At 40.4% G+C, this 25,940-nt stretch overlaps 1 protein-coding gene across 1 annotated transcript; it reads left to right on the top strand.

The window, feature by feature from the left end:
* Positions 1–102: 102 nt before the first annotated feature.
* TTC19 (tetratricopeptide repeat domain 19) lies at positions 103–24,872 on the top strand. Its single transcript, XM_019641489.1, has 10 exons — positions 103–335; positions 421–554; positions 2,428–2,538; positions 2,990–3,028; positions 4,232–4,288; positions 4,608–4,669; positions 7,085–7,179; positions 21,350–21,504; positions 22,719–22,881; positions 23,561–24,872. The coding sequence occupies exons 1-10, from the start codon at positions 152–154 to the stop codon at positions 23,692–23,694; spliced, it is 1,134 nt and encodes a 377-aa protein (XP_019497034.1). The 5' UTR covers positions 103–151; the 3' UTR covers positions 23,695–24,872.
* Positions 24,873–25,940: the final 1,068 nt, after the last annotated feature.

Genomic DNA, 25,940 nt, shown 5'->3' with positions numbered 1-25,940 from the left:
GACGTCGGCGTGCGTCACTGCGCATACGGACGGCAAGGGTGATTCTTTCTCGTACGTCACGGCCCGACCAATCAGGCGGGCGCTCGGCGCTGGGGGCGGGACGTCCCAGAATCCCGCCGGGCCTGCAGTGCGCAGAGGACGCGGTCGCGGCATGTACCGGCTCCTGATCCCGAGTCTGGGCCGAGTCCTTCTGCGGGCCGGGGGGCGGCAGTGCCGGGTCTGTTCGGCGCGCTTGCCACTGGGGCCAGCAGGACGCCGGGCGCCCGAGGTGGAGGTGCCGCCATCCCGAGTCGCGCCGCACGGCGGGGGCTCGGGCCTGCTGCCGCTGCTGGCAGGTGAGGGCCGGGGGCCGGGCAGGGCCGGCCGGGCGGGAACCGGGGCGCGGGCCAGGCCCGGTGACTTCAGAGCCCCTTCCCACAGCCCTTGCGTGGTTCTCGAGGCCCGCTGCTGCAGATGAGGAGGAGCAGGAGCGGCATGGAGCAGGCGGGGCCGCCGCCGAGGATGCAGCGGATGAGACCGAGGCCGAAATCATCCAGCTGCTGAAGCGAGCCAAGGTGAGGCGGCCTTGTTGCGCATTACTCTCCAGTTTGCGGTAGACTAGATGGAGGCTCCGAAGGTAAAAGTGCGTGGAATTAGGTGGATCATGGGGTGGGGGTGGAGAGTGGGAGGTAGGGGGGTGGTGGTGGTGGCGGCGTTGGAATCCAGCCAGGCTTGTCAGACTCTATTAAAGCCTGCAGTAAAACCGCTGCAGTTTCAAGAGCAGATGGAAGTGGCACCACAGGCATCATTCTTTTATCTAAACAAAATTAGCAGAAATGTGTTGTAGTTTTTATCCCTGAATCAGCCAAGCTGAAAGGACTGGCATAGAGAATTTTTTGCATACAATATGTAGCGTCCTGAAAATGCAATTTGGTGTTGGTTATGAGTGGTTTGGTTCTCTTCTTTCCAAACTTCCTTTTCTGCACATTCTTTTTTATTTTCTCTTCTCCTCCCCAGGTTATCTCAGCTCTTCTATTGGGCTAACCACCACCTTGATGCCAACAACGTCCAATTTATATTCCCATGCTGCAGTGTGCTACTGACATTCCGTCTCCACCTAGAGGTTCCGTCTGTCTCTAATATTTAACCTGCCTAAAACTAAACTCTTCATCTTAAATGCCTCCCCAATACATTCCTTCACCGTCTTCTCTTTACTACCATCTACCCAGTTTTTCAGCATGGAAATCTTACAGTCATTCTTAAAACTTGTGGTAACTTACTACTGCTGCCCAATGCACTTACAGTCCAGAAACAAATCCTATTGCCTAAATCAGCCCCCATTTTCTATCTCCCCTGCTATTACCACAGACTACTACCTAGTAATCTTGTCTGCCCTTTTGCTGCCCCCCTCCCCCCCACATTCCATTCTCCATACAGCAGCCAAAGTGATTTTTTTTTTTTTTTAGCTGAGCCATCCTGCTACCTGTTGGCAGCTCAGCGGCTGCTCAGCTCGGGCTGGACTCGAACCGCTGTTGCTCAGAGCTCAAACTCTTGAGCGAGCTCTTAACCAACTGAGCCACTCGGCCGGCCCCTTAAACTTAAACTATGGGTTTTTTGTTTTGTTTTTTTAAGAGGGCAGCGTCACTGGCCCTCACATGTGGGATCCGAACTGGGACCCTCTGGCATCCCAAGCCATTTCTTAACCTTCGCACCACTCGGCCGGCCCCAAAGTGATTTTTTTAAAGTAAATCAGATCACAGTACTTCCTTGCCTAAAAATTTGGAATGATTTCCCACAAGACCCTACATGATTGACACCTCCCTACCTTGCCCACCCTTTTGGCAATACTCCTCTGGCTCACCATCCTCCTTTCTCATCTGTTTCTTTGAATTTCTCATTTTCTTCAGCCTGTAGGGCCTTTGCTCTTCATTATTCTCTGTTTAGGTCATTTCCCCCCATAATTCCTTATTTGGTTGACTCTTTTTCATCCTACCTCAGTTTAACTGTCACTACCTTAGAAAGCTTTTCTGACTCCCATTTAGAGGAGGCCTTTATTGTTCCTTTTCCAGTGCTTCTTTCATAGTTTTTATCATTAGTTGTAATTAAGGTTACTTGTCCTACAGGGTCATTTCTAGCCTGCAGGAAGAAAGGATGTAGGACAAGTAGCTTACTTATAAAATATGATGTAAAAATTGCTCACATTCCGCCTGTCTGCATCTGTTGGCCAAAACCCTGTCATATGGCCACACATAGCTGCAAGGGAGGGTGCCCTTGAGCATTGTAAACATAATGCCTAGTACATAGTAGGAATTCAGTAAATATTTGGTGAATGAATAGCTTCTTTCTGTGTTTTGGGATGTATAGTCATACCCACTTCTGCCTGGTAGCCCATGCATCTGCTTTCTTTGCATTTCATTTTCTATTATTTTCTTTGTTTTCTCTTTTCAGTTGAGCATCATGAAAGATGAGCCAGAAGAAGCTGAGCTAATTTTGCATGACGCTCTTCGTCTTGCCTATCAGAGTGACAACAAGAAGGCCATCACTTATACTTACGATTTGGTAACTCTTCTAACCAATCTGAGACACTGATGAAGGATAGATGCAAGAGAATGGTTGTTAGTGCTCCTGATTTATATTCCTGAACTTCAGGATGTCCTAAAGCTCTTTGGTTTTTTTTTTACTAAGTTTTGTTTTTGTTTTTTTTATTACCCTTGGGGTGTCACTTAAAAGAAGTCTCAATCCCAGTCCAAAAAGAACCAAATAACATTAATATTTGTTTCTTCAAGAATGAGTGGATCTAGATTTAGTTTGACATCAACAAATATATGCAAATCTTTTTTCTCATGCCATTGCTGTACTTTGCTTCTAGCAGATTAGTGACATACTTTTCTCTCTGAAATATTTTTTTTTGTTTGTTCAGAAGGTGAAAAAAAGTCCTTAGCTTAAAAGTTTTGAAGTAAGCAGGAACACAGTGCTCTAACCTGAAAAACAATTTGTAATTTGTTTTCAGATGGCCAACTTAGCACTTACACGGGGTCAGCTTGAAAATGTAAGTAAATCACTTTGTAATATCATTGATTTTTTTTTTTTTTAAGATTTTATTGGGGAAACGGGGGAGGGGAACAGACAAGTTGCTGTCCTTTTGTTCTTCAGTCTAGTTATGGAGGACGGCGCTTCACTGGCCCATGTTGGTATTATCATTGCGCTCTTCCTGGGTGAGGCAGATTGGTCGCCGGTTTCTGGACGGCCGCTCACAACAGCTCATGGCAGCTCACACCGCTGCCAGGCCGCTCACGCTAGCTGCTGGCCACACACAGTAGCTTATGGCAGCCCACTGCAGCAGGGGCTGCAGCCTACAGCGTCGCCGGCGACTCACGGCAGCCCAGCTCCAGGTCGAGCTCTTGTTCACCATCTGAGCTGTAGAATGTAGTGTCACTGGCCCTCATGTGGGATCCAAACCGGGGCCCTGCTGCTCAGAGCTGGCGTCCCAAGCCAGCTCTTAACCAAGTGGCGCCACTCAGCCGGCCCCACTTTGTAATATCTTGAATTTGTGAAGGACTAGTTTCAAGGAAACCCTGTTAGTAAGGGTACTGGCTAAGCTGCTGTAACAAAGAGACCCCAAAATAGAATGACTCAAAAAAGAAGGAGGTGTATTTCTCTTTAATGCATTAGTCCAGAGGTAGCTAAACACTGAAGAGGGCTCGGTACCTTTGCTCCATGAAGTGGTCCAGAAGCCCTGATTCCGTCCAAGATAGGTCCTTACCTGCATAAGTGAGCTGTCTCACCTCCAACCTGCAGGAGGGAAGAAGAGAGGATGGAGGGCAAGCAGCTTCCTTGTAAATATGATTTAAAAATCATTTGCATTTTTTTCTGCCTATATTTCTTGCCCAAAACTTTATCATATGACCATACCTAACTACAAAGGAGGCTGACCTATTAAAAACTAAGGAGATCCCACACCTAAAAAGATGAAGAGGAAAGTGAATTTTAGGGGATCGTTTACAAACTGTCACAGTGGGTTTGGATGAGAAGTTAATTTCTGAAGTTGGTTTCTACTCATCACAGAATAGTTTTTAAGATGCCCAGAGGATGTTTTCCCCTCACAAGGATACTTGTCTCTGTGTATATATGAATGTGAATGTGTGTATGATGTGTTTTACAAGGAATGATGCATCAGACTAGTACTTAGAATCCAGGGTCATATAGATAGTGGGGTCCAAGTAAAAGAAAAATTTTTTCCTTATGCTTTTAGGCGGAAAAACTTCTTAAAGCAACAATGAGTTACCTGCTTGGAGGGGGCATGCAACAGGTAAGGATGTTGCCTAGGATTTGGCCCTAGCTGAAGCAGTTGTCAAAATAGCCTTGCTTCCTGAAAACTCCACCCAGCCCCCAAAATGTGCTTTGGCCAAAAAAAAGGTAGATTTTTTTTCCCCCTAGGACTTGTATAAAAACTGCCAGTCTTTTCATTCATGGAAGAGCATGGTAGCTGAGGAATCACATTTGCCTAATTCTCTAAAAGGACTGTGACTATGGCTTTCAGGCCAGAGTTCATCTAGAAGTTGATTTGAAATATTCCATGGGAAATTTTACTTGTCATGAATTTCCTTCATTTTTCTTTTTCCCCACAGGAGGATAATGCAATAATTGAAATCTCTCTAAAGTTGGCCAGTATCTATGCTGCACAGAATAGGTAAGTATAGTCAGAATCTAGGTGTGACAGCAGCCAAGGAAGTAGGGCTGTGGACAAGAAACTTTGACCTTGGGATGTTATATAATTTTCATTTACCTACTAATCATTTGGGTCTCCAAAAATTTGTCACAATCAAAGTGTTTTTAATCCCTCATCTTTGAAACCTTTAGTATTTCCCAGTTTTGCCTCTGCTGTTTCCATGAACCTGTTGAGTGAGGCATACAGCCCTCACACCTCTGGCTACACTGTGACAAAGCTAATCAAGTTTCCTGTTCCTGTTTGAACTAGGAAGAGAAGTTACAGTTAGAACTTTAGTTTAGTTCCTCCTAGAATAGGAGGGAGCAATGTAAAAGGTGCTGGGGATAATAAACTTTTAAGAAACCATTTTGCTTGTATAAATATTATCAAACCAAGAAATTAGATATAAAGTTAAATGATGAGAGAGATGCTATGGGAGAGTCTTAATGGCTAGTTTGGTGGGCAGTGTTTTTAAAGCAGGAAGCTAGGTTTTAGGAAGGGGAAATATCTAGGACTAGAGAAAAGACCTCTGGATAAATAGGACAGGAAATTGGTGCTAATTTATTTATTATTTATTTTTTTTAGCTGAGTCATCCTGCCACCTTTTGGCAGCTCAGCGGCAACTCAGCTCGGGCCGGGCATTGAACCGCTGTTGCTCAGAGCTCCAACTCTTGAGTGAGCTTTTAACCAACTGAGCCACTCGGCCGGCCCGGTCCTAATTTAAAAGTATTAGATGAATCTCAATTCTTATAAAGAAGAAAGTCTGCCAGCTACACAGGAAAGGCTTTAGAAAACAGTTTGGATGTGTGCCAAAGGTCAGGAATTAATGAGTGAGGCCTGGTGCCTTTCATTCTCTGGGTGGAGTTCAAAGAAGAAACACCTAGGATGTAAGCAAAGAACTCTAGAGAGTTATATTTTGGGGTGAATTTAAGGACAACCTAAGACTAGCTTTTCCTTAGATTTTTAGTTGCTGCAGAACTTTGGTATCAGGCGTTTGGAATAACATTGAGCCTGGTGCTGTAAATGAGTGATCATTGAGGCAAGGGACCCTGGCACTGGTCCCTGCTGCCCTGGTCACCAGCTCCTTCATTCTTAGCAGGAAACGTTTAGTCTCTCTGCATTTGGTTGGACACTAGACAGGCTAGAGCTTTTGAAGGCCTTTGACTTTAAGTCTTTTGCGGACCTTTGAGGTTGGCCCATTCCAGGGAGTATTGCAACTGGGATCAGTCTGCCTTTGAGGAATAACAAGCAGGACCAGGTGTTGGTGTATGAACTCCTAGGGTAAGAAGAAGCCCAAAGCTAGTAACACTGGAGAGTAAGACAAATGCATGATCTTGTAGAGGTGAAAGTTTGTGTAGTAGCCATTAATAATTAGCCTGTAAATTACTCTATACTCTCCTCAAAAGTGTTTTTTCATTTTGTTTTATTAAGAGACTCATGAGACTAGAAAATATATGGCCAGATCCTGAGGCTTGCAAAGACTGATATTAGTCAGGAGGGGAATTGTTCATACACGTTCCCCTCTGTTCCACTCTGACTAGGCGCATACCGTGGCCAGCCTCCCGTGTTCCCGTGTCCTGGCTGGATACCAAACCATGTCTGCCAAAGTTTGGGTCAAGGGAAGCTTCTGTTTTTCTGAGAACAGAGCAAAACAGTGGAGTCCCTGGCAAAACACTAGAGAAGAAGGGGTAGTAAGCTTTGTTGTACCACTTTGGGTAAGAAACTAGAAATAAAACAAAGGAAGAACCAGGGCTGAGCTTCTGGATGGGGAAGGAATTTCTGTCGTGTTTCTGTGTATCTCTTTATAGAAACCAGCAGGTGATACTTGTTCTATTCAGTCAGTCTGCCTGCCACCTGGGTGTCCTCTCCCAATTGACTGAGGGTCCAGGGCTAGAGTCAGGCTAAATGCCCTGTAGTGCCATACTTAGGAGTTCATTTCCATAAAAGAAATTGGCATCAGAGACCTACAGCTTGGGAGAAGTATAAAGGTAATATAATAAAACTCTCCAGAAATTGTATGAGGTCAGTAGTTAGACTTGTAGTGCAGGGTGGCATTAGCTTCCATTCATATTATTGTATTGAGCAGGTTTAGTCCTTCATAAATGGAGAAACTGACTCACTTGAAACTGTTAGTGGGAGATGATGAAAATTGCAGGTTTCTATCAGTTATTAAAAACTGTGGCTGCTTTTTAGGTCTTAAGTTACATTAAATGGGTGACTAGAAAAAAATACATTTGAGAAGTGGCAGATTGATACCCTTTGGAGGCTTTAAAGAAAATTCCTCTTCCCATCTTACATGTCCTTTATTGATAATACTTAAACCCCAGTTGGGAAAATGAGGATAAAAGAGGAGTTTTTGAAAAAGTGAACAGCCAATTGCTGATCTTTGCTTTACAGACAGGAATTTGCTCTTGCTGGCTATGAATTCTGCATTTCAACTCTAGAGGAAAAAATTGAAAGAGAAAAGGAGTTAGCAGAAGACATTTTGTCAGGTAGGGACACTTGACTGTTGTCTGGACATCGCCTTTTTGCCACAAAGGGCTTCACTGTTGCTCTGTGATAAAGGGAATTGGGGGAGGGAAAGTCATCCATTTTAGAATTTAAGTGGCTGTTTTTAAGGTCTCAGCATAGGGTTTGGAATGAGATGTTTTGTTTAAATGACAACCACCAGTGGTTTTTTTTTTTTAACCCCTTGGTGACATGTTCATAATTTAGCTGTTGACTTTTATTATATATAACCTCTGGAAAATTGAGATGCAGAAAGGGAAGGTTCAGCTACCAGTCACAATACTAATTAATTATCTTTTGGTCCCAGATAAACACCAAGTTATGAAAGATGAGAGCAGCTCATGTTTTTGCAGTTCATCCTCATTGTGGAGGGAAGAGCTTAAAGAGTCAAGCTAGGAACAGAATGGGGTGGGCAGGAAGCTCTTTACCTCTGGACCATTTGAGTTTCTTAATTTGGTTTGAAGTATTGGGAATTTTTGGTTTTGACATTTATTCTTTTGTTTCACATTTACTCTATACCAAGAGCTAGCGAGATGTTTGAGGTAGAACGGTGAGCTCTTTGTCTCTAAGCAATAAACATGCCTCGAAAGAGTTGTCTGTACTCAGTTGTCTTCCAGTTCTCTCTTGAACATAAACCAGTTTTTCTTCTCCATCACTCCACTGAAGCTCCCTTTTTGAAAGTTCTCATTCCTTTTCTTACCTACTATACTTATTAGGAGGCAATCTCTATCTCACCCAGGAGATCACTATCTCCTACTGGAAACACTGTATTCACTTGGCTTCTGGGACATCTCATTGGTCGCTTGCCTCCCCCTTCACGACCTTTAAAGTAAAGACAACCCTCAGGGCTGTCTTTGTCCCTCTTCTCATTTTCTCTCTGCCCTCACATCCTAGGAGATAACATTTAGTCCTGTACCTTTCACATCAGTTTTAGATCTTCAGCCCCCAACTTTCACGTGAACTGCAGCCTTGTGGGTAAGATTGTATACCTGACATCTTGACCTGAATATCTAATGATTGTCTCACATTTATCATGTCGCAAATGGGTCTCTTGATTTCTGCCACTTATAAACTTGTTTCTGTACCACTTAGCCTCAATTTAATGAATGGCACCACCTTTCACCCAGTTGCTTTGGCCAAAAACCTAAAAATCATCAGTGATTTCTTCCTCATTCCCTATAAATCATTCATCAGCAAATTACATTGGGTCAGCCATCAAAATATATCCATTTCAGACCACGTCTCATCCTCTCGCCCTACCTCTTTGGTCCAGGCCATCATTGTCTCTTGCCTGGACACCTGTAATAATCTCCTCACAGGTTTTCCTGTCTCCCTTCACACACAATCTATTAACCATGCAGCAGGCAAAGTGATCTTTTAAGAACTCAGTGCCTTTGCATCATTTGGAATAAATTCGGAATCCCTGTGTGGACCTGTAAGGCCCTACATAATCTGACCCCTAACTGCCTCCTGTACATCATCTACTGCTCTCCCCCTTACTCATTTCACTTTCATCACACTGGTCTTTTTTTTTTTTTTCACTCTTGTACATTCCAAGCTCGTTGCCATCTCCAGGCCTTTCTACTTGCTGTTCCCTCTGCCTAGCTTGTTCTTTCATGTCTTTATATGGCTAGCTCTCTTCATTTAGTTCTCTGCTCAGATATCACTTCCTCAGGAGGCCTACCCTGACTAAAACAATTATCTCTTCCCACCTTAGTGTCTCCCTAGTGTTTTATTCTTCTTTACTTTCCTTAATCACACTTGAAAGTAGTTGTGTGTGTGTGTTATGTACTTGTGTTTGTATTGCCACTAAAAGTATTTTCGTTCAAGTGTTTTTATTGGGTTGTCGGAAAAGCTATGACGTATTTTTGCGACAAAAGCATAGAAAAAAATACATCATGACTTTTCCAACAACCCAATAGTATTTGTGTTCCCTTTCAAACAGGGCTAGAGACTTCATTTGTTACATTAACTGCTAAATACTCATATCTAGAGCAGTGCCTGGCACATAATCGAGGCTCAGTAATTGTTGATTGAAAGAACAAAAGACCCAACAGTTACAAACAATAAATGTTTCAGGGCAATGTGGAAGTTCTTTGAGGAAATCCACAAAAGATACAAAAAAAGTCTATCAGATATGTCACTTTTGAACTGTTCACACCCTTGCTATCTTATTTTTGTCATTGACTGGACAGTTTCTTAAGAGTGTAAAGGTATCTTTTCTGATTCCATAATACCAGTGCACTGAAGAAAATTCAGGAACGCATTAAGTAAATAAAGATCCATAATCACATTACCAAGAAAAAACTACTGTTTATTTTTTGGTGTATTTCTTTCCAGCTTGTTTTCACCCTGTGTTATTTACATTTTAAGAAGCAAATTAGGGATCATACTGTATATACTACTTTGTAACCATATGTATAATATATATATATAATATATATATATATATATTTTATTTTTTAATTTTTATTGCGGAATTGGGGAAAGGGGAACAGACAAGTTGCTGTCGTTTTGTTCTTCAGTCTAGTTGTGGAGGACTTTGCTTCACTGGTCCAAGTTGGCACCATCATTGCGCTCTTCCTGGGCGAGGCAGATTAGTCGCCGGCTTCTGGATGGCCGTTCACTGCAGCTGCTAGCCGCTCACGCTGGCTGCTGGCCACACACGGTAGCCCATGGCAACCCACTGCCACAGGAGCTGCAGCCTACGCCGTCACCGGCAACTCACAGCAGCCCAGCTCCAGGGTGAGCTGTTGTTCAGCATCTTAGCTGTGGAGGGCAGTGTCACTGACCCTCATATGTGGGATCCGAACCGGGGCCCTCTGGCGTCCCAAGCCAGTTCTTAACCATCGCGCCACTCGGCCGGCCCTATAGATATATTTTTAATTTCTTTAGTAATATATTGTAAAACCACTTTTTTCCCCAAGCAAAGGAATTCTTGTTGTAGAGAGCAAAATTATAAACATTATTGTTCCATTTTACTAGTTATGCAATAAACAAAATGTGTTAACATTATTCTTTTTCTTTTTTTTAAGATTTTATTGGGGAAGGGGAATAGTGTTGGGGAATCGGGGAAGGGGAACAGACAAGTTGCTGTCCTTTTGTTCTTCAGTCTAGTTGTGGAGGACGTCACTTCACTGGCCCATGTTGGTATTATTGCGCTCTTCCTGGTTGAGGCAGTTGCTCGCTGGCAATTGGACGGCCGCACATGGCGGCTCACAGCAGCTCACGAAAGCTCATGCCCACTGCCGGCCAGCCCCACTGCAGCGTACGCTGTCACTGGTGCCTCACGGCAGCCCAGCTCTAGGTCGAGCTGTTGTTCACCATCTTAGCTGTAGAGGGCGCAGCGTCACTGGCCCTAATGTGGGATCCAAACCAGATTACAAAACAGTATAATTAGGAGGAGCCTAATTAGAACAAGGGCTGCATGATGATAAAATGTAGACAGTGATTCTCTGGTTGGTAGATTTATGTGGGGTTTTTATTTTATTTGTGTCTTTCTGAATATTCTGTAATTTTTGTAACACTTTTTTCTTTTTAAAATTACTTTCTATAATACCAAAGAATATAAAAATTTAAATATAGCATTTCCTTGCCACACTTCTTCCTAGAGTCATTTTCAACTCTTAACCAATTTCTTCTGGTATTTTTCTTTATATTTCTACATAACATACAAAATTATTATTTCATGATTTATTATTTTTAGAATCTATTGACTTACAGAAAAGAACATTTAGTGCAATTTTTTTATTGTGTCTACATTATTTTGAACATACTCGTATATGTTAGTTGCTGAGCCAAGTAACATAATTACATAATTACATTTTCTTTTGTATGTAACCTTTGGTTTCCTCTGAAGTCAAAAGTTAGATTTTTTTGTTGCTTGTTTTTTTATGTATATGACAAATTCTTCTATTTACCATAGTAGTTACTTTAATTCCTAAGCTTTTTTGGGGTTCTAGGGTACAAATTGGATTGCTTTTGACTGGCATAGCTGTCTGTAGGCATTCAATCTTCTCTTCCTTTCATGTGCTTAGTCACCACTTTTTTCTCTGCTTTTCATCTCCTGCAAATTTTTGTTCTTTGTTATATCCTTTGATTTGTTTTTACTTTTCCTTGTATGTTTTTCACCATTTAACTTTGATTTTAGTGGTGTTTTGGGAGGGCGTGGAGATAAATAACGTCGTATCTGCATGTTAGTCCAATTATCTGGTATTGAACATAAGGTAGTGTCCAGACCTGTTTCTTTAGCATACATTCTTAGCACTGAAATTTCATGTCAAAAGTAGCACATTTTAAGGTTGTTCATGAATATTGCAAGATTGCCTTTGAAAGGATGATATTAATTTCCATTTTCTGGTTCTGCTAATTTATTTGCTTTGTGACTTTGGTCAAATTAGTTAATCCTATGTGCTTTTGATCCTCAGAATGGGATTAAGAGTAATATTCTCTCATAGGACTGTCGGGATTGACTGAGTTAATATATGTAAAGCACTTAGAAAAATGTGTAGTACATAGTAGCTACTCAAAAAATATAACCCTTTTTTTTTTGTGATAAGGCAGCGTTTCTCTTCTTCCCCAAATGTATTACTTTGTATAACTTTGTCAGACTGATGATACAGCATTGATGCATTTACCAGCATTTCTTTGATAAGCAGTGAGGTTAGTCATTTATTGATGCTTTTTTTATAAGAATATTAACTCTATCCTGTTGGCTTCTTTATTTCCCTTATTTGTGTGTATAGAGTTAGGAGTTGGGGGTTTTGTCTTAATTAATAAGAAATGTGAAATTAATATTTGTATAATTTAAAGAATAATGAGAACAGGTAGTGACCCAACATTAACAGGACTTTCAAAGCCCTGTGTGCCTGGCCCCAATCCCATTGCCCTTCCTACCTTAGAGATACCACTCCTGAATCTTTATCATTCATTCACTTTTTAGTTTTACTTCTATACAAAAGATATTTGGTTTTTACATGTTTCTTTTTAAAATTTGTACAAATGAATCATACAGTATGATTTGTATGAGTCTTTGGTGGGGGGGTAGATCTGAATTCATTTGTTAATTTTCTTCGCTTCTATTAATATTTTTTTAATATATTTTATTGGGGGAACAGCCACGGTCATTAGTTACACATTGCTTTCATGCCACAATGGTATAGTTGGCTCTCCTAGGGAGGGCACAGCTCACAGTGGCCCATGCGTGGATCGAACGGCAACCTTGGTGTTATCCGCATGATGCTCTATGCAACTGAGCTAACTGGTCACCCCCTGCTTCTATTAATTTTTAATACATGCTGAGTAGCTATTCTATGCCAGGTACTGTTCTAGGATTTGCATAGAGGCAAGTGAGGCAAAAGTCCCTGCTGTTCCAGAGCTTAATGCTTAGAAAGGTTTTTTTCTTTGAAATCAGATAAATATTCACCCATCTTTCCTTCTGATTTTTTCTTTTTCTTCTAAATAGTTTTAACATTTCCTTTTTTAATATATATGCAATTTACTTTGATGTGAAGTTGGTAACTACTTTCTTAAAGGTAATTATCATTATGTACTTACATATTAATTACTTTGTGTTTGGCTTTCTTTTGGGGTTTTCCTGATTATAAAAGTATACATCGTTTGAATTATATGGTAGTATATGTTTGAATTTTAAGGTAATAGAGATCTCAGACATGCTTCTTCTGCAAAATTTCTCATTTTATTTTCACATGAATTCTAGATATTTTCACATGAAATTGAGATCATTTTGTCAAACCCCCAAAGTGCTGTAAGACTAAACTTATTAGATTTGCATTATAGCTAATAATTCGTAAATTAGTTTGGGGATATTGTTAAAAGTTGGCATTCGACCACAAGTAGCAGAAAATTTCAACCAAATTAAGTTAAACAGTAAGGACACTTATCTCATGTAACTGGCAATTCAGCAAAAGGGGGCCATTTGTTGCGTTAGTTGAAAATCCTGAAGGATAAGTTTCTTTCTGTCCCTCCTCACTGTCATTCTTAAGTGTGTTGGCTTTCTCTTTGTGCTCCCTTTCTTTGATGTTTCTCTTAGAATGAAGGTAATCTTTTCTAGAAGTCCCCAAGTAGATTTATCCTTACTTCTCATTGGCTGGAACTGGGTTACATGGCATTTCTAACCCAGTCCTTGGCAAGAGAAGTGGGATTACCATGATTGGTTAAAACTGATTAGGGTCCATTCCTAACAGGATGAGGATCTCCTACTTTGGAAAGAGTACATGTTGGGACAAACAGCAGCTGTGCAAGCAAGAGAAGTCACTCTCTACACTGTCTTTGTAGTACTGAGTCTTCCCATTGAGAAACATGGTTTGGCTCTTGCTTAACAGATTTATTCACATAGATGGGACAGCTGTTTTCTTACAGTTGATTCCAAGTGGACACTTTACTAAACTATTTGCTTTTCAGTTGGTATTCACACTATTTCCAGATATATAATTATACATTTGGGAAATCATGATAATTTTTTCCTTTTAGATAGTTATACTTCTGTGTCCCCACCGCCCCACCCATTAAATTTAGTGCATTTGCTATAACCGCTAAACAACATTAAATAATGGTGGTGATGGACAACTTGGTCTTATATCTAGTTTGGTGCCAAACTGTATGAGTAGATTTATTTTTCTATATCTAGAGCAAATCAGGCTTGCTAGTAGTTGGTTACTTGTTCAGTATACTGCTGCATAGTATTTAATGCTGAGATTTTATTTAGAACTTTTGGTTTTATTTTCTTAATGGGAGATCCACAATTTATTTCTTGAGCTTGTCATTGCAGGATTGTATTAATGTGATAAAATGAATTAGAATGCTTTCTGTATTTTCTGTTCTGGAATAGGTATGCAGTATTACATAGGAATGAACTATTCCTTCAAAGTTGTGTGATCTATGAAACCATATGGGCCAGATCTCCTTTAGAGTTGATTCTTTGGCAACTTTTATTCTTCCTTGATAACTCATACATTGAAGTTTCTTCCATTTTCTTGGTTTAATTTCAGTACCTAGGACAGTGCCAAGAACAGTGTTAATAAATGTCTGTTGAATAAGTGAACACATGGATGAAAGAATTATATTTTCCTAGAAGAAACTTTCTTATGGAATTATATTTTGAAAGCATAGTTGACTCTATTCTCTATGTACCTGAGAACATATTCCTTTCGCAAATTTAATTTTACAGATTTCCTCTCTTTAAGAGATTTTTTCCATTGATTCCTTCCTCTTTTTCTTGAGCTGAAGATTTCATTCATTTTCATATTTTAAATGAAAATTGAAGTATTTTCTGGAAAGTTAAAGTATTAATATTTTTGGTGGCATGCTTGTATTTGGCTTCATGAGTCCTTGAAGTCTGGAACCTGAGTTCGAAGTCTGACTCTTCCACTTATTAGCAGTGTGACGAAAGACAAGTTACTTAACTTTCTTCAGTTTCCTCATCAGTAAAATAATAGTAAATCTACCTTATAGAGTTGTTATGGGAATTAAATATTCTAGAACCGTGACTAGTATTCATTAAGTACTATGTAAGGGTTTGCTGAAATATATATTTATTAATATAATTTATTAAATGGTTTAGCTCCACTGTATTATGTTTACCAGTCTCAATTTATGAAGGATTTTCCTGATTATTTTATTCATAGTTTCTCCTTGGTTTTTGTCAGTTTTGTTGATCTGCCAGCTTGTGGTTTCATTTTCTCTATTGTTTTTATATTTCATTTAGTTCCATTTTGTTATTATGTCTCCTGCTTGCTTTGGGTTTATTTTGCTCCTTTTCTAGTTCATTAGGTGGAAAATTAGGTTATTGATTTAAGATTTTTTTAAATATTTTTTTTTATTGGGGAATGGGGGAGGGGAACAGTGTTGGGGAATCGGGGAAGGGGAACAGACAAATTGCTGTCCTTTTGGTCTTCAGTCTAGTTGTGGAGGACGTAGCTTTACTGGCCCATGTTGGTATTATCATTGCGCTCTTCCCGGGTAAGGCAGCCGCTCGCCGGCCATTGGATGGCAGCAGACAAAAGCTCACGCCAGCTGCTGGCCTGCCCCATTGCAGCCTACGCCATCACCGGCGACTCATGGCAGCCCAGCTCCAGGTCAAGCTGTTGTTCACCATCTTAGATGTAGAACGCACAGTGTCACTGGCCTTCATGTGGGATCCGAACAGGCGCCCCTGCTGCTCAGAGCTGGCGTCCCAAGCCAACTCGTAACCCACGCGCCACTTGGTTGGCCCAAGATCTTTCTAATAGAGGCATTTACAACTACAAATTTCCCTCTTGGTTTAGCTACATCACATAAATTATAGTATGTTGTGTTTTCATTTTCATGTCTTAAAGTATTTCCTAATTTTTCTTGTGATTTTTTTTTCTTTGATCCTTAGGATATTATGGAGTAAGTTGACTAATTTCCATATATTTATGAATTTCGCAAATTTCCTTCTCGTTGATTTCTAAGTTCGTTCTGTTGTGATCAGAGAACATGCTTTGTATGGTTTCAGTCCTTTTAAATTTACTGAGTCTTGTTTTATGGTCTAGTATATTGTTTTTCCTGGAGAATGTTACATGTGCATTAGAGAAGAATGTGTATTCCTTTGTTGTTGGGTGTTCTGTATGTCTGATAGGTCTAGTTGGTTTATAGTGTTGTTCAAGTCTTGCTGATTCTGTCTAGTTCTAGACAACATTTTTTTGTGATTTTTTTTTTTTTAAAGATTTTATTGGGAATTGGGGGAGGGGAACAGACAAGTTGCTGTCCTTTGGTTCTTCAGTCTAGTTATGGAGGACGTCACTTCACTGGCCCATGTTGGTATTATCATTGCTCTCTTCCCGGGTGGGGCTTTCGCTCGCTGGTCATTGGATGGATGGCCACTCACGGAGGCTCACAGCAGCTCACGAAAGCTCACACCCGCTGCCGGCCCACCCCACTGCAGCCCACGCTGTCACCGGCAACCCAGCTCCAGGTTGAGCTGTTGTTCACCATCTTAGCTGTAGAGGGCACAGTGTCACTGACCCTTATGTGGGATTCAAACCGGGACCCTGCTGCTCAGAGATGGCATCCCAAGCCAACTCCCAACCAACGCCCCACTCAGCCGGCCCTTTGATTTTTTTAATACATATGTCTGTGCTGTTCAAACGGTCCTAGATATATATATATATATATATATCTTCGTCAGAAAAATGATTCTTTCTTTGTCCTGTTTTTCACAAATTTTATTTATTTATTTATTTATTTTTTAAAGATTTTTATTGGGGAATTGGGGGGATGGGAACAGCGCTGGGGAATTGGGGGAAGGGGAACAGACAAGTTGCTGTTTTGTTCTTCAGTCTAGTTGTGGAGGACGTCGCTTCACTAGCCCAAGTTGGTACCATCATTGCACTCTTCCCGGGCGAGGCAGATCAGTCGCCGGCTTCTGGACGGCTGCTCACAGCAGCTGCTGGCCGCTCACGCTGGTTGCTGGCTACACACGGTAGCCCATGCAACCCACTGCCACAGGGGCTGCAGCCTACGCCATCGCCGGCGACTCACGGCAGCCCAGCTCCAGGTTGAGCTGTTGTTCAGCATCTTAGCTGTAGAGGGCAGTGTCACTGACCCTCATATGTGGGATCCGAACCGGGGCCCTCTGGCGTCCCAAGCCAGTTCTTAACCATCGCGCCACTCGGCCGGCCCTGTTTTTCACAAATTTTAGTTTTACATTGTTGGCTATATCTTTTAACTTTTTTTGAGTCACTTTGTTGTCAGTGTGTCTTGTAGAACACTGTATTTGGATTTTGAAAAAAAAACCAATTTTTGAATATCATTGTCTTGTGATAGAGAATCTTAAAACCTTAAATAGGTATTAAAAGTAATATTTGGTCTAATTTTTGTATTTTAAAAAAATGCTTTCAGCTTTTGTCATTTCTTTTGTTTTCAGGGCCCTCTTTTAGGGACTTTTTCCTCACTAAATCTCCATTTATATTTTGGAAGGAAGCAATACATATGGTTTTCAGTTCTATTAGAGGTAACCTAAAAATTTCTTCAAGCATTTTTGACTCAGGGAAAAACATTTCTGTTTTCAGTTTCTTCTGTGAGTACAGTATAACATTCTTCCACCTTCTCCTTTCCCCAGTTGTTTTTTCTCTATGACCTGGAATTTTAGACCCAGTGGGATTTATTGCAGAGAATTCTGAAGCCAACTTATTTGCTTTCTTTTGTAGATGCTTATTTTCTCCTTCCTGGTTGCTTTATAGGAATCAGAAGTTTTCTTAGCATACGGTTAGGGGATTAGGCTTCTGATGAATTTCACCTGGTCTGTGGAGAACTTCTGTTTTTAAGATCCAGTTCTCTTGAGCTTCTGTAATACATCTTTTGGTGATTATTGCCCAGTTCTACTTGCTGTGGTCTTTCATTCAGGAATTTCATTTTACCTGTGTATTGGCCTCTCTTCTCTTTCCTATATATTTACCCTATCCTCCCTCAGTTTTCTTGTCTGTGTTTTGGAAATTTCTCAAGTGTTGTAGTCCACATTACTGACATCATTTAGAAAAGTCAGTTCTGCGCTTTTCTTCTTTTTAAGATGTCAAGCAAAAATAAAATGCTGAGACTTTAAGAAATACCTGTATACCTTCCCCTTAGTTTTGTCAAATCTAAGTATTTTACTGTATGTGCTCCAGAATTTTTTTTTGTTTGTAAGCTTAAACCCCTGTGGACTCGTGCTCAGTGTAACTACTACCTTAAATTTGCTTTTGGTCTTTACCATTCTTATACCTATTTATTATACTTGTATATATCAGTAAACAATATACAGGGAGTCTAATAGATTTTTGAACTTTATAGGAGTGATATACTGTACAGTTGCTTTTGCAGTTTGTTCTTTCACTCCACATTATGGTGTGATTCATCATGGTGTCACTTACAGCATCTGTTCCCCTAGCACCAAGGCCATTTGCTGGCCAACCCGCATGTGTGCTGGGCTGCCTTTGTCCAGAAGGAGGAGACTTACTCTCATTAGCCCACTGGAGTGAGGGGTGAGGCTGAGCCTTTTTCCATCCTCGCAAGGAGTGATACAGGCTAGAGGTGGCCCTGATTGGTTCATTCACTGCAACTGCAGTGTAGTATTCCATTGTATGAATATACTGCAGTTCTCCTGTTGATGGATGTGTAGGTTCTACATGCTTTGCTGTGAAAAATAGTACCTCTTTGAACCTTCATGGACCTGTGTCTCTGCACGCATGTAAGCTATTTCCTAGGGTCCGTACCTTAGAGTGGAATTGCTGGGGTGCATATACTAGATATTACCAAATTGCTTAGGAACATGGTTTGCCAGTTTGTTTTCACTAGCAGTGTGTTAGCGTTCTTGTTGCTCTGTATCTTTATTGTTGCACTTAAATTTTTTGATCTGGTGGGTATGAAATGGAATTTTATTGTGGCTTCAGTGTGTGTTTCTCTGATTACTAATGAGATATAGAACATCTGTTCATGTATTTATTGACCATTCAGATTTCCTGCTCTGAAAATTCTTTACATCCTTTATTTTTTAGAAGGATTGTCTTTTAATGATTTGTGAGAGTTCTTTATGTATTTGAGCATCTTATATTTTGTAGGTTACAGATCTCTTTGTGGCCTTGTCTTTTCATATGTGGCATTTGACAGAGCTTAAAATTTGAATGTAATAGAATCTTTTGATATTTTCCCTTATAGTTTGTGCTTTTGTGTATCTTTAATAAAAATCCTTCACTCTTCTAAGGTCAGAAAGATAGTCTCTTCTAACTATTTGGCTTCTTTACACTTAGTCTTTAATTTACCTAAATTTTATTTTTTGATATGGTGTGAGGTAATGATATAATTTTTTTCCTTTCTCATAGACAGGTTTTTAGTTCAGGACTGTTTTTATTTGTCCATCCTTTCTTCACTGATTTCTAATAACAGCTCTATATTGAGTTTTCATAGATTGATGGCGTGCCAGTGTTTAATTCTATAAATAAAATTAATTTTATTTTCATTTAGTTTCATTAAATCTTTCCATATTTAGTTCAGTATCTTTATGTTTTTAATTTTTTTATTTGTTCATTCATTCAACCAGTCAAGAAATACTTAATTGAATGCCTGTTATGTGCCAGACACATTAGTAGGCACTGAGATAAAGGTTAAATAAAACAAAGTCGCTGCCTCATAGAGCTAAGTTTCTAGTGGAGGAAAAAACACACTGTCCAGTAAATTGATGATATATCCAAAGATGATTAAGTGCTATATAGATATGTACACATGAGGGCATATGTCTATAGGGGGTATGTTGGGGCAGTGTGCTGTTTTATAGAGGAGTCGGGAAAGGCCTACTTGGTAAGAAATCTGAGGAATGGGAGGGAATAAGCCAGTGACAGTCTCTAAGGGAAGAAAATTACAAGCAAAGGTAGAACAAGTGCAAGGCTCTGAGGTGTGGAGCATACTTGACATATAATTATTTTAAACCTACTTACATAGTCTGGGATTGTTTCATTAGCTAAAATTCTTAAGGGTGAGGCCTCCTTTTTTATTGTCTGCTGATTCTCATTTATGAGACAAAACTCATCTATTTGTTATTGTTCTCTAGATCTGTGTTCTCCAGTTCTTTTTATGTGGCACTGGATGTTTTTTTCAGACACTGTGTAGTCAATTCTGTAATGTGTCCATAGGCACTATATCATTGCAGCCTCAATTATTACTCTTCAAAAAATGGGTCATCTGTGCTTTAAATTTGGCTTGTCACTTTCCATTTCAGGATTCTAATGTTCTGTGGTTTCTTACTACAGTGCCTTTTTTTTTGCACCTTAAAACTTTTTCATTGGTCCTAGACTTTCTTTGTTGTTAACTCATTCTCTGAGTTTATCTTCATATGTATCTGCTAAATATTAGTTTCAAGCTAAAAATAATAGTCCACATTTTAGTCAGTGTGTGAACTCAATCTTGTTTAAGATGTGGGGAAAAGTTTGTCATTTAATTGGATGTTGCAATAATTGTGATTTATGAGACATACATTTTGGTCATCTGAATGACTGACCAAATAATCTTTGGTCATTCAGATGACCAAAATGTATTTCTCATATTTATTTGGTCTTTGCCCACAGTTCCTACCTCACTCACAGGCCCCAAACCCTTGAAATTTCCTAAATATTGAGTGATAAAGATTTCTTTTGTTATGTTAATGAGGCAACTTTTATAAAGCTCCTGAGAGTGCCGGCCAGTTGCCAAAAGAGCTGACCACATGATTAGAGGGTTAGAGCTTTCAGTCCCACCCATGACCTCTGGGAAAGGAAGAGGGGCTGGAGGTTGAAGCATTGCCAGTAGCCAGTGATTTAATCAGTCATGCCTCCATAGGTAGTGAAGCCTCTATAAAACCCCGAAAGGACAGGGTTGGAGTGCTTCTGGGTTGGTGAACTTGGGGAGGTGCTGGGACAGTGGTACACTGGAGAGGCATGGAGGCCCCGCGCCCCTTTGCCCCTTGCACATGCCCAGGCATTGCCTCAGTCTGGCTGTTCCTGAGTTACATCCATTTATAATAAACCGGTGATCTAGAAAGTAAAATGTTTCTGAGTTCTGTGAACTGCTCTAGCAAATTAATCAAACCCAAGGATGGAGTCCGGGAACCTCTGATTTACAGCCAGTCAGTGAGAAGTACAGGTAACAACCTGGACTTGGAATTGGCATTGGCATTGAGTTGGAGGGGGTCGTTGGAACCTCCAGTTTGTAGCTGGTCTGTCAAAAGCACAGGTAACAACCTGGGCTTTCTACTGGTGCCTGAAGCTGGGGAGAGGGGCTTGCAGCCTTGTAGGACTGGACCCTTAACCTATGGAATCTGATGCTATCTCTGGGTAGATGGCATCATAACTGAGTTGAATTCCTGGACACCCTGCTGACATCTTGAGAATTGTTGGTGTGGGGAACCTGATGCACGTGCGAGCGCATATGTTGGAATTGGGTTCAGGAACCAATTTAGATATCGATCCACTTAAATTGTCACCTTTGTGTAACAAAGTATAAGGCTAGAAAGTACTTAAGTGACATGAAACATTCAGTGGGTCATGTACTATTAAAATATTTGTGGGTCTTGGTAGAAGAAAAATGATGGGTAGGGTGGCCAGTTCTTTGCCTCATTTTCTATATTGTACTTCTTACATCCCTGCAATGCTCTTATTTCTTTCTTAGTGGAAGAGAAAGCCAATACCCACCTCCTTCTTGGCATGTGCTTAGATGCCTACGCTCGCTACCTTTTGTTCTCCAAGCAGCCATCACAGGCACAAAGGATGTGTGAAAAAGCTTTGCATATTTCTGAAGAAATATTAGGAGAAAGACACCCACAGGTAAGAGGAAAACAAAGACTATAAAACAAAGTATTTCAGAATTTATGGGTGTGAAGTGCCATACACTAGGAACAGATAATCAGATGTCCTGCTTATGTCCTCTTCTTCACACCCCAGTCCATTCATTTTCCTGCCACCACTCCCTCCACCTCCAACTATTTGTTTCAAAAAGGATTTGAGACTGCTGATCAATTCCTGGGTCTGCCGGGAACAGTTTGCCTGTGTATTGGTTTACACGCCAGAGCAGCCTTTCTAAAATGCATGTTTAAGCAGGCACCATGTGCTTCTGAGGGAGGCTTCTGAGTACACAGCACAATCTTTCAGAAGATCCTTGCCTTCCTCACCCCACAGGTAAAATGACTGGAAAGTGGAGGAAAGAGGGACTGCATTAAAAAAAAAATTATGACTGACAGAATTAAAGCACACCATGCAAAGCTGTTAGAATAGAATAGTAAACACATTGAAGTCATCTTTGTGTCTCCTCTATCAAATTAAGTTTGTAGAGGTAAGAAGTGCTTCACTTTGTGAATGCTTGGTACCCCAAAGGACACAAAAATTTTACCTGGACTGAACGTGTCCCAGGGCTGGGATAGGTGAGCAGGGCAAGTTACTGGGCTATGATTATCTTCAGGAAAGGGATTTAGGACTTATTATAGAGTCCCCTTAAAGGAATATCACTGAAGAATAAGACAAACATGGAATTCAAATCACCACGTACTGCAATTGGGGCCTTAGCGGATGGCTTCAGTGGAAGAGGTAGGGCCTACCTCTCTTAGTACCAACATTTAAAAAACTCTTAATATCTTCCTAAAATCAATGATATATTTCTTCTTAATGAGTTTTCAGGGTTGCCAGTAGGAATGACATAATATAGTACGGCCCCGAGGGCTGGCTTCTCGAGGTTGCCGAACCTTAAATGGGATCATATAAGAGCTTCTTTTTGCCATTATTTTTCATTTGGTCCTTCTAATTTAATAGTTATATTAATATTCTTCCTGTTCCCTAGTTTCTAGATTTGTATCTTTTCCAGAGGGTCAAACTGCTGTCCATTATACAGTGTGAATGATAAGGGCTGATGTTCTTCCCCTGTTGTGGGTTGCCAGGAAAGATGGAATCTTAAGTATATTCAGTTTATCAAACTCCAGATTAGCATTAATTATGTGTAGGGTTTTTTTTTTGTTTTAAGAAAAGGCTGTTTTTTCTTTCATGCATAGACCATTGTGCTGATGAGTGACCTGGCTACCACCCTGGATGCACAAGGCCGCTTTGATGAGGCTTGTGTTTATGTGCAAAGGGCGTCAGATCTGGCGAGACAAATAGAACATCCTGAGCTCCACATGCTGCTCAGCAATCTGGCTGCAATTCTGATGCACAAAGGTAGGGAGCTGTGAGATCCTGACTGACTGGCTTTAGAGAAGGAGTTGCTGGATTTATCAATTTGTGAACTGCCGTTTGGGAGGGCAAGGGGCAGTGAGGAAGCCCCAGTTAATAGGCTGGCTGAGTAATACAAAAAGGATGTGTGTTCGGTTGAAATGCCATTGTGCTCAATTCACATTAACTTCTAGTTAATAGTCCTGCACTGGCCCATTGAACCACATCAAGGTGGAGAAAACTTTGCCATGATAGTACGTTTCTAAATGTTTTCACATATATAACTTCATTAGTTCCTCAGTGTACTTACAAAGCTGGTGAGACAGGGAATATCAGTTTGACAGACATACTATGCCATACTACTCAGGGCTTCACATGTAATTTCCAGAAACTTGGAATGACATCCTCTTACATATAGCACCCTAAGTAAGTACTTGGCCAATGGAGTCAGGGCCCCGGGGTATAACTGACTGGAAAAGCAGGTAGGAGTCCTGTCCGCCCCCTGCCAGCCCCTAAAGCCTCTCTAAGCGCCAACGTGTCCAGTGAGGAGGAGATGAGGCAGAACTAGCCTGCCACTTAATAAGCACACAGTAAATTAGACCTGAACCATCTCTAGTGCTCTCTCTTCAGAATCACTTTGAAAACATACATTTTCTTCTTCTCCCTTCTCTTTGGGTTATTTTAGAACGATATGCACAAGCAAAAGAAATCTACCAGGAAGCACTGAAGCAAGCAGAGCTGAAAAGAGATGAGGTTTCTATACAGCACATCAGGGAAGAACTGACTGAGCTGTCCAGAAAAAGTAGACCTTTGACTTAATTCTATCAAGCTCTAAATCACTTTTGTTGTAGGGACTTTCCAGTAACAGCTTATTATTCCAGTCTTAGTGGCACCCAAATCAATGTTTAATCCCCTTTGTCCTTAGAATTCAAGTTTCCTCAATTTATCCTCAGTGAAGGACAAGTTGTATACACTTCCACTTTTGTTTTTTAAAGGAAAAACAACTTTCATCCCCGACTGCTTTTCCCTTCTAAGGATGGATGTCAGGTGAAGTAGCATATGGTTAGGTGCTGTCTATGCTGGTTTAACTATAGATTAAGGTGGGATGGTTTTCCTCAGGTGGACGTGTGGTAATTCACACAGGCACCTTTACCAGAAGTTTCTGGTCCATTGATTTGCTGCCCTTTTTTCTCTGATCAATATCTGGCAGACCAAAGCTACCTGTCATGGCAAAGGGGGATTATGGTGAGTTATTTTTCTTATAATCTATTTCATGAAGCCCAGTGTGGGATTTAATCCATAGAGGAGGAAAAGTAATATCATCTTGGTTTGCCACCAGCATCCAGCATGAAGTTTTAAAGTAGGATTAGGCACTTGAAAAGTATAGCCTCTATTTGATCATAAATGAAAGTGAACTGTATGTTTTTGTATGTATCTAGCTATATACACAACTATGAAAAAAATGGGGAAGGGGTATCATATAATCTCATCAATGCTCTCTGAGCACTCCATTTCCTTTGCAACCTCCGTCACAAACACTCATTTAGGAGCTCTTTAAAGATACATGCCCAGGCTGCACCCCAAACCTTTTGATTCAGGGTAGGGCCCTACAAGTGTAGTATTTAAAGCCTCCCCAGTAATTCTGTTATGCACCACAGGTACAGTAGAACTGTCATTGCCCTGGATCCTAGTCTTGGCTTTTTGAATTTGGGTCTCAGTATCCTCATCTGTAATGTAGGGAACAAATGAGATTCTTTCTTGGCTGTGGAAGAAGGTATGAATAGACCGCTATGTTGAAAGAGCTTTATTTTATTCTGCTTCGAAGTCTAGAAAGTGTATACAGATGCTCCTCGACTTATGATGGGGTTATATCCTGATAAACCCATCATATGTTTAAAATACCATCAATCAAAAATGCATTTTAGGGCCGGCCAAGTGGCTCAATTGGTTAAGAGCTTGCTCAAGAGTGTGAGCTCTGAGCAACAGCGGCTCAAGTCCAGGCCCAAGCTGAGCTGCCAACAGGTGGCAGGATGGCTCAGCTTTAAAAACAAAATAGCATTTTATTTTAATACACCCAACATTGTAGCTTAGCCCAGCTGATTTCTACTGAATGCATATTGCTTTTGCACCGTCATAAAGTCAAAAATCGTAAATTGAAAAAATTTTTTAAGTTGAATTACCATAAGTCAGGGACCATCTGTAAATACAGGATCTGTAGGTGGGTGTTTTTACCTTAGCAGTCTTGCAAAGAGCCATTTGCCTAGGTGAAAGGTAATTTTTCTATGTACCATGAAGGAACACTGTTATTATTGGTATGCCTTTGGGGTTGGGGTGAGGTTGGGGTGAGGATGGGGTGAGGATGATAAACTGGTATTTTTGGTTCCTATGTACACATTGGAAGAATCCTTTCACAATAAACTAGAGACTCTACAACAATAATGTATGTATGCTGTAATCTTTGAGTTTCTCATAAAAAGTAACTTATTGAAGAGTTAATAAAAATAAAATACTAGAATCCCTGAGGTCCAAATCCTCAGGGATCAGACTTAAAGTAGAATTTTGTATTTTGCAAATGTAAATTTCTTCCCACTTACCATCTAAGTGCATCTATTATTTATTACCCAGCTAATTCCTTTAATTAAGTCTTAACTCAGACAAATTATAATATAAAGCAGACTGAGCTTCAGTGCAGCCCAGTCTTAATTTATTGGTGATTTTAAAAAAAGCAGTAAACTACTCACCTTCTACATTGAGAATATTTTTAACTTTTCACAATTGGAGGGGTTAGTGAAAGTTAGTTAGGTTTTTCACTTCAGGTTTTATTTAAGACTTTTTGATCCTCCACAATGATTCAGCTCATGGTCCTGGAGTTTTCAGAAAGACAATCATCTCTTCATGTGAATGTTCTCAGTCAAGTTCATTTGCACTCTTGTAAAACAAGGTAGGAAAGCAGAATGAGCACTGACCAGTCTGAATTCCAAAGGGAATTGTTAAAAATAGTGTAGTTTAAATTTTTGAACTTTGTCACTAGAGTGTTCAGGGCATAAATATCCTATTTTTAAAAT

The sequence above is a fragment of the Hipposideros armiger genome, unplaced genomic scaffold, assembly GCF_001890085.2.
Source record: "Hipposideros armiger isolate ML-2016 unplaced genomic scaffold, ASM189008v1 scaffold_61, whole genome shotgun sequence".
NCBI classification, from domain to species: domain Eukaryota; kingdom Metazoa; phylum Chordata; class Mammalia; order Chiroptera; family Hipposideridae; genus Hipposideros; species Hipposideros armiger.
The sequence above is the reverse complement of the archived record's forward strand: the minus strand, read 5'-3'. Positions and strand labels throughout refer to the sequence as shown.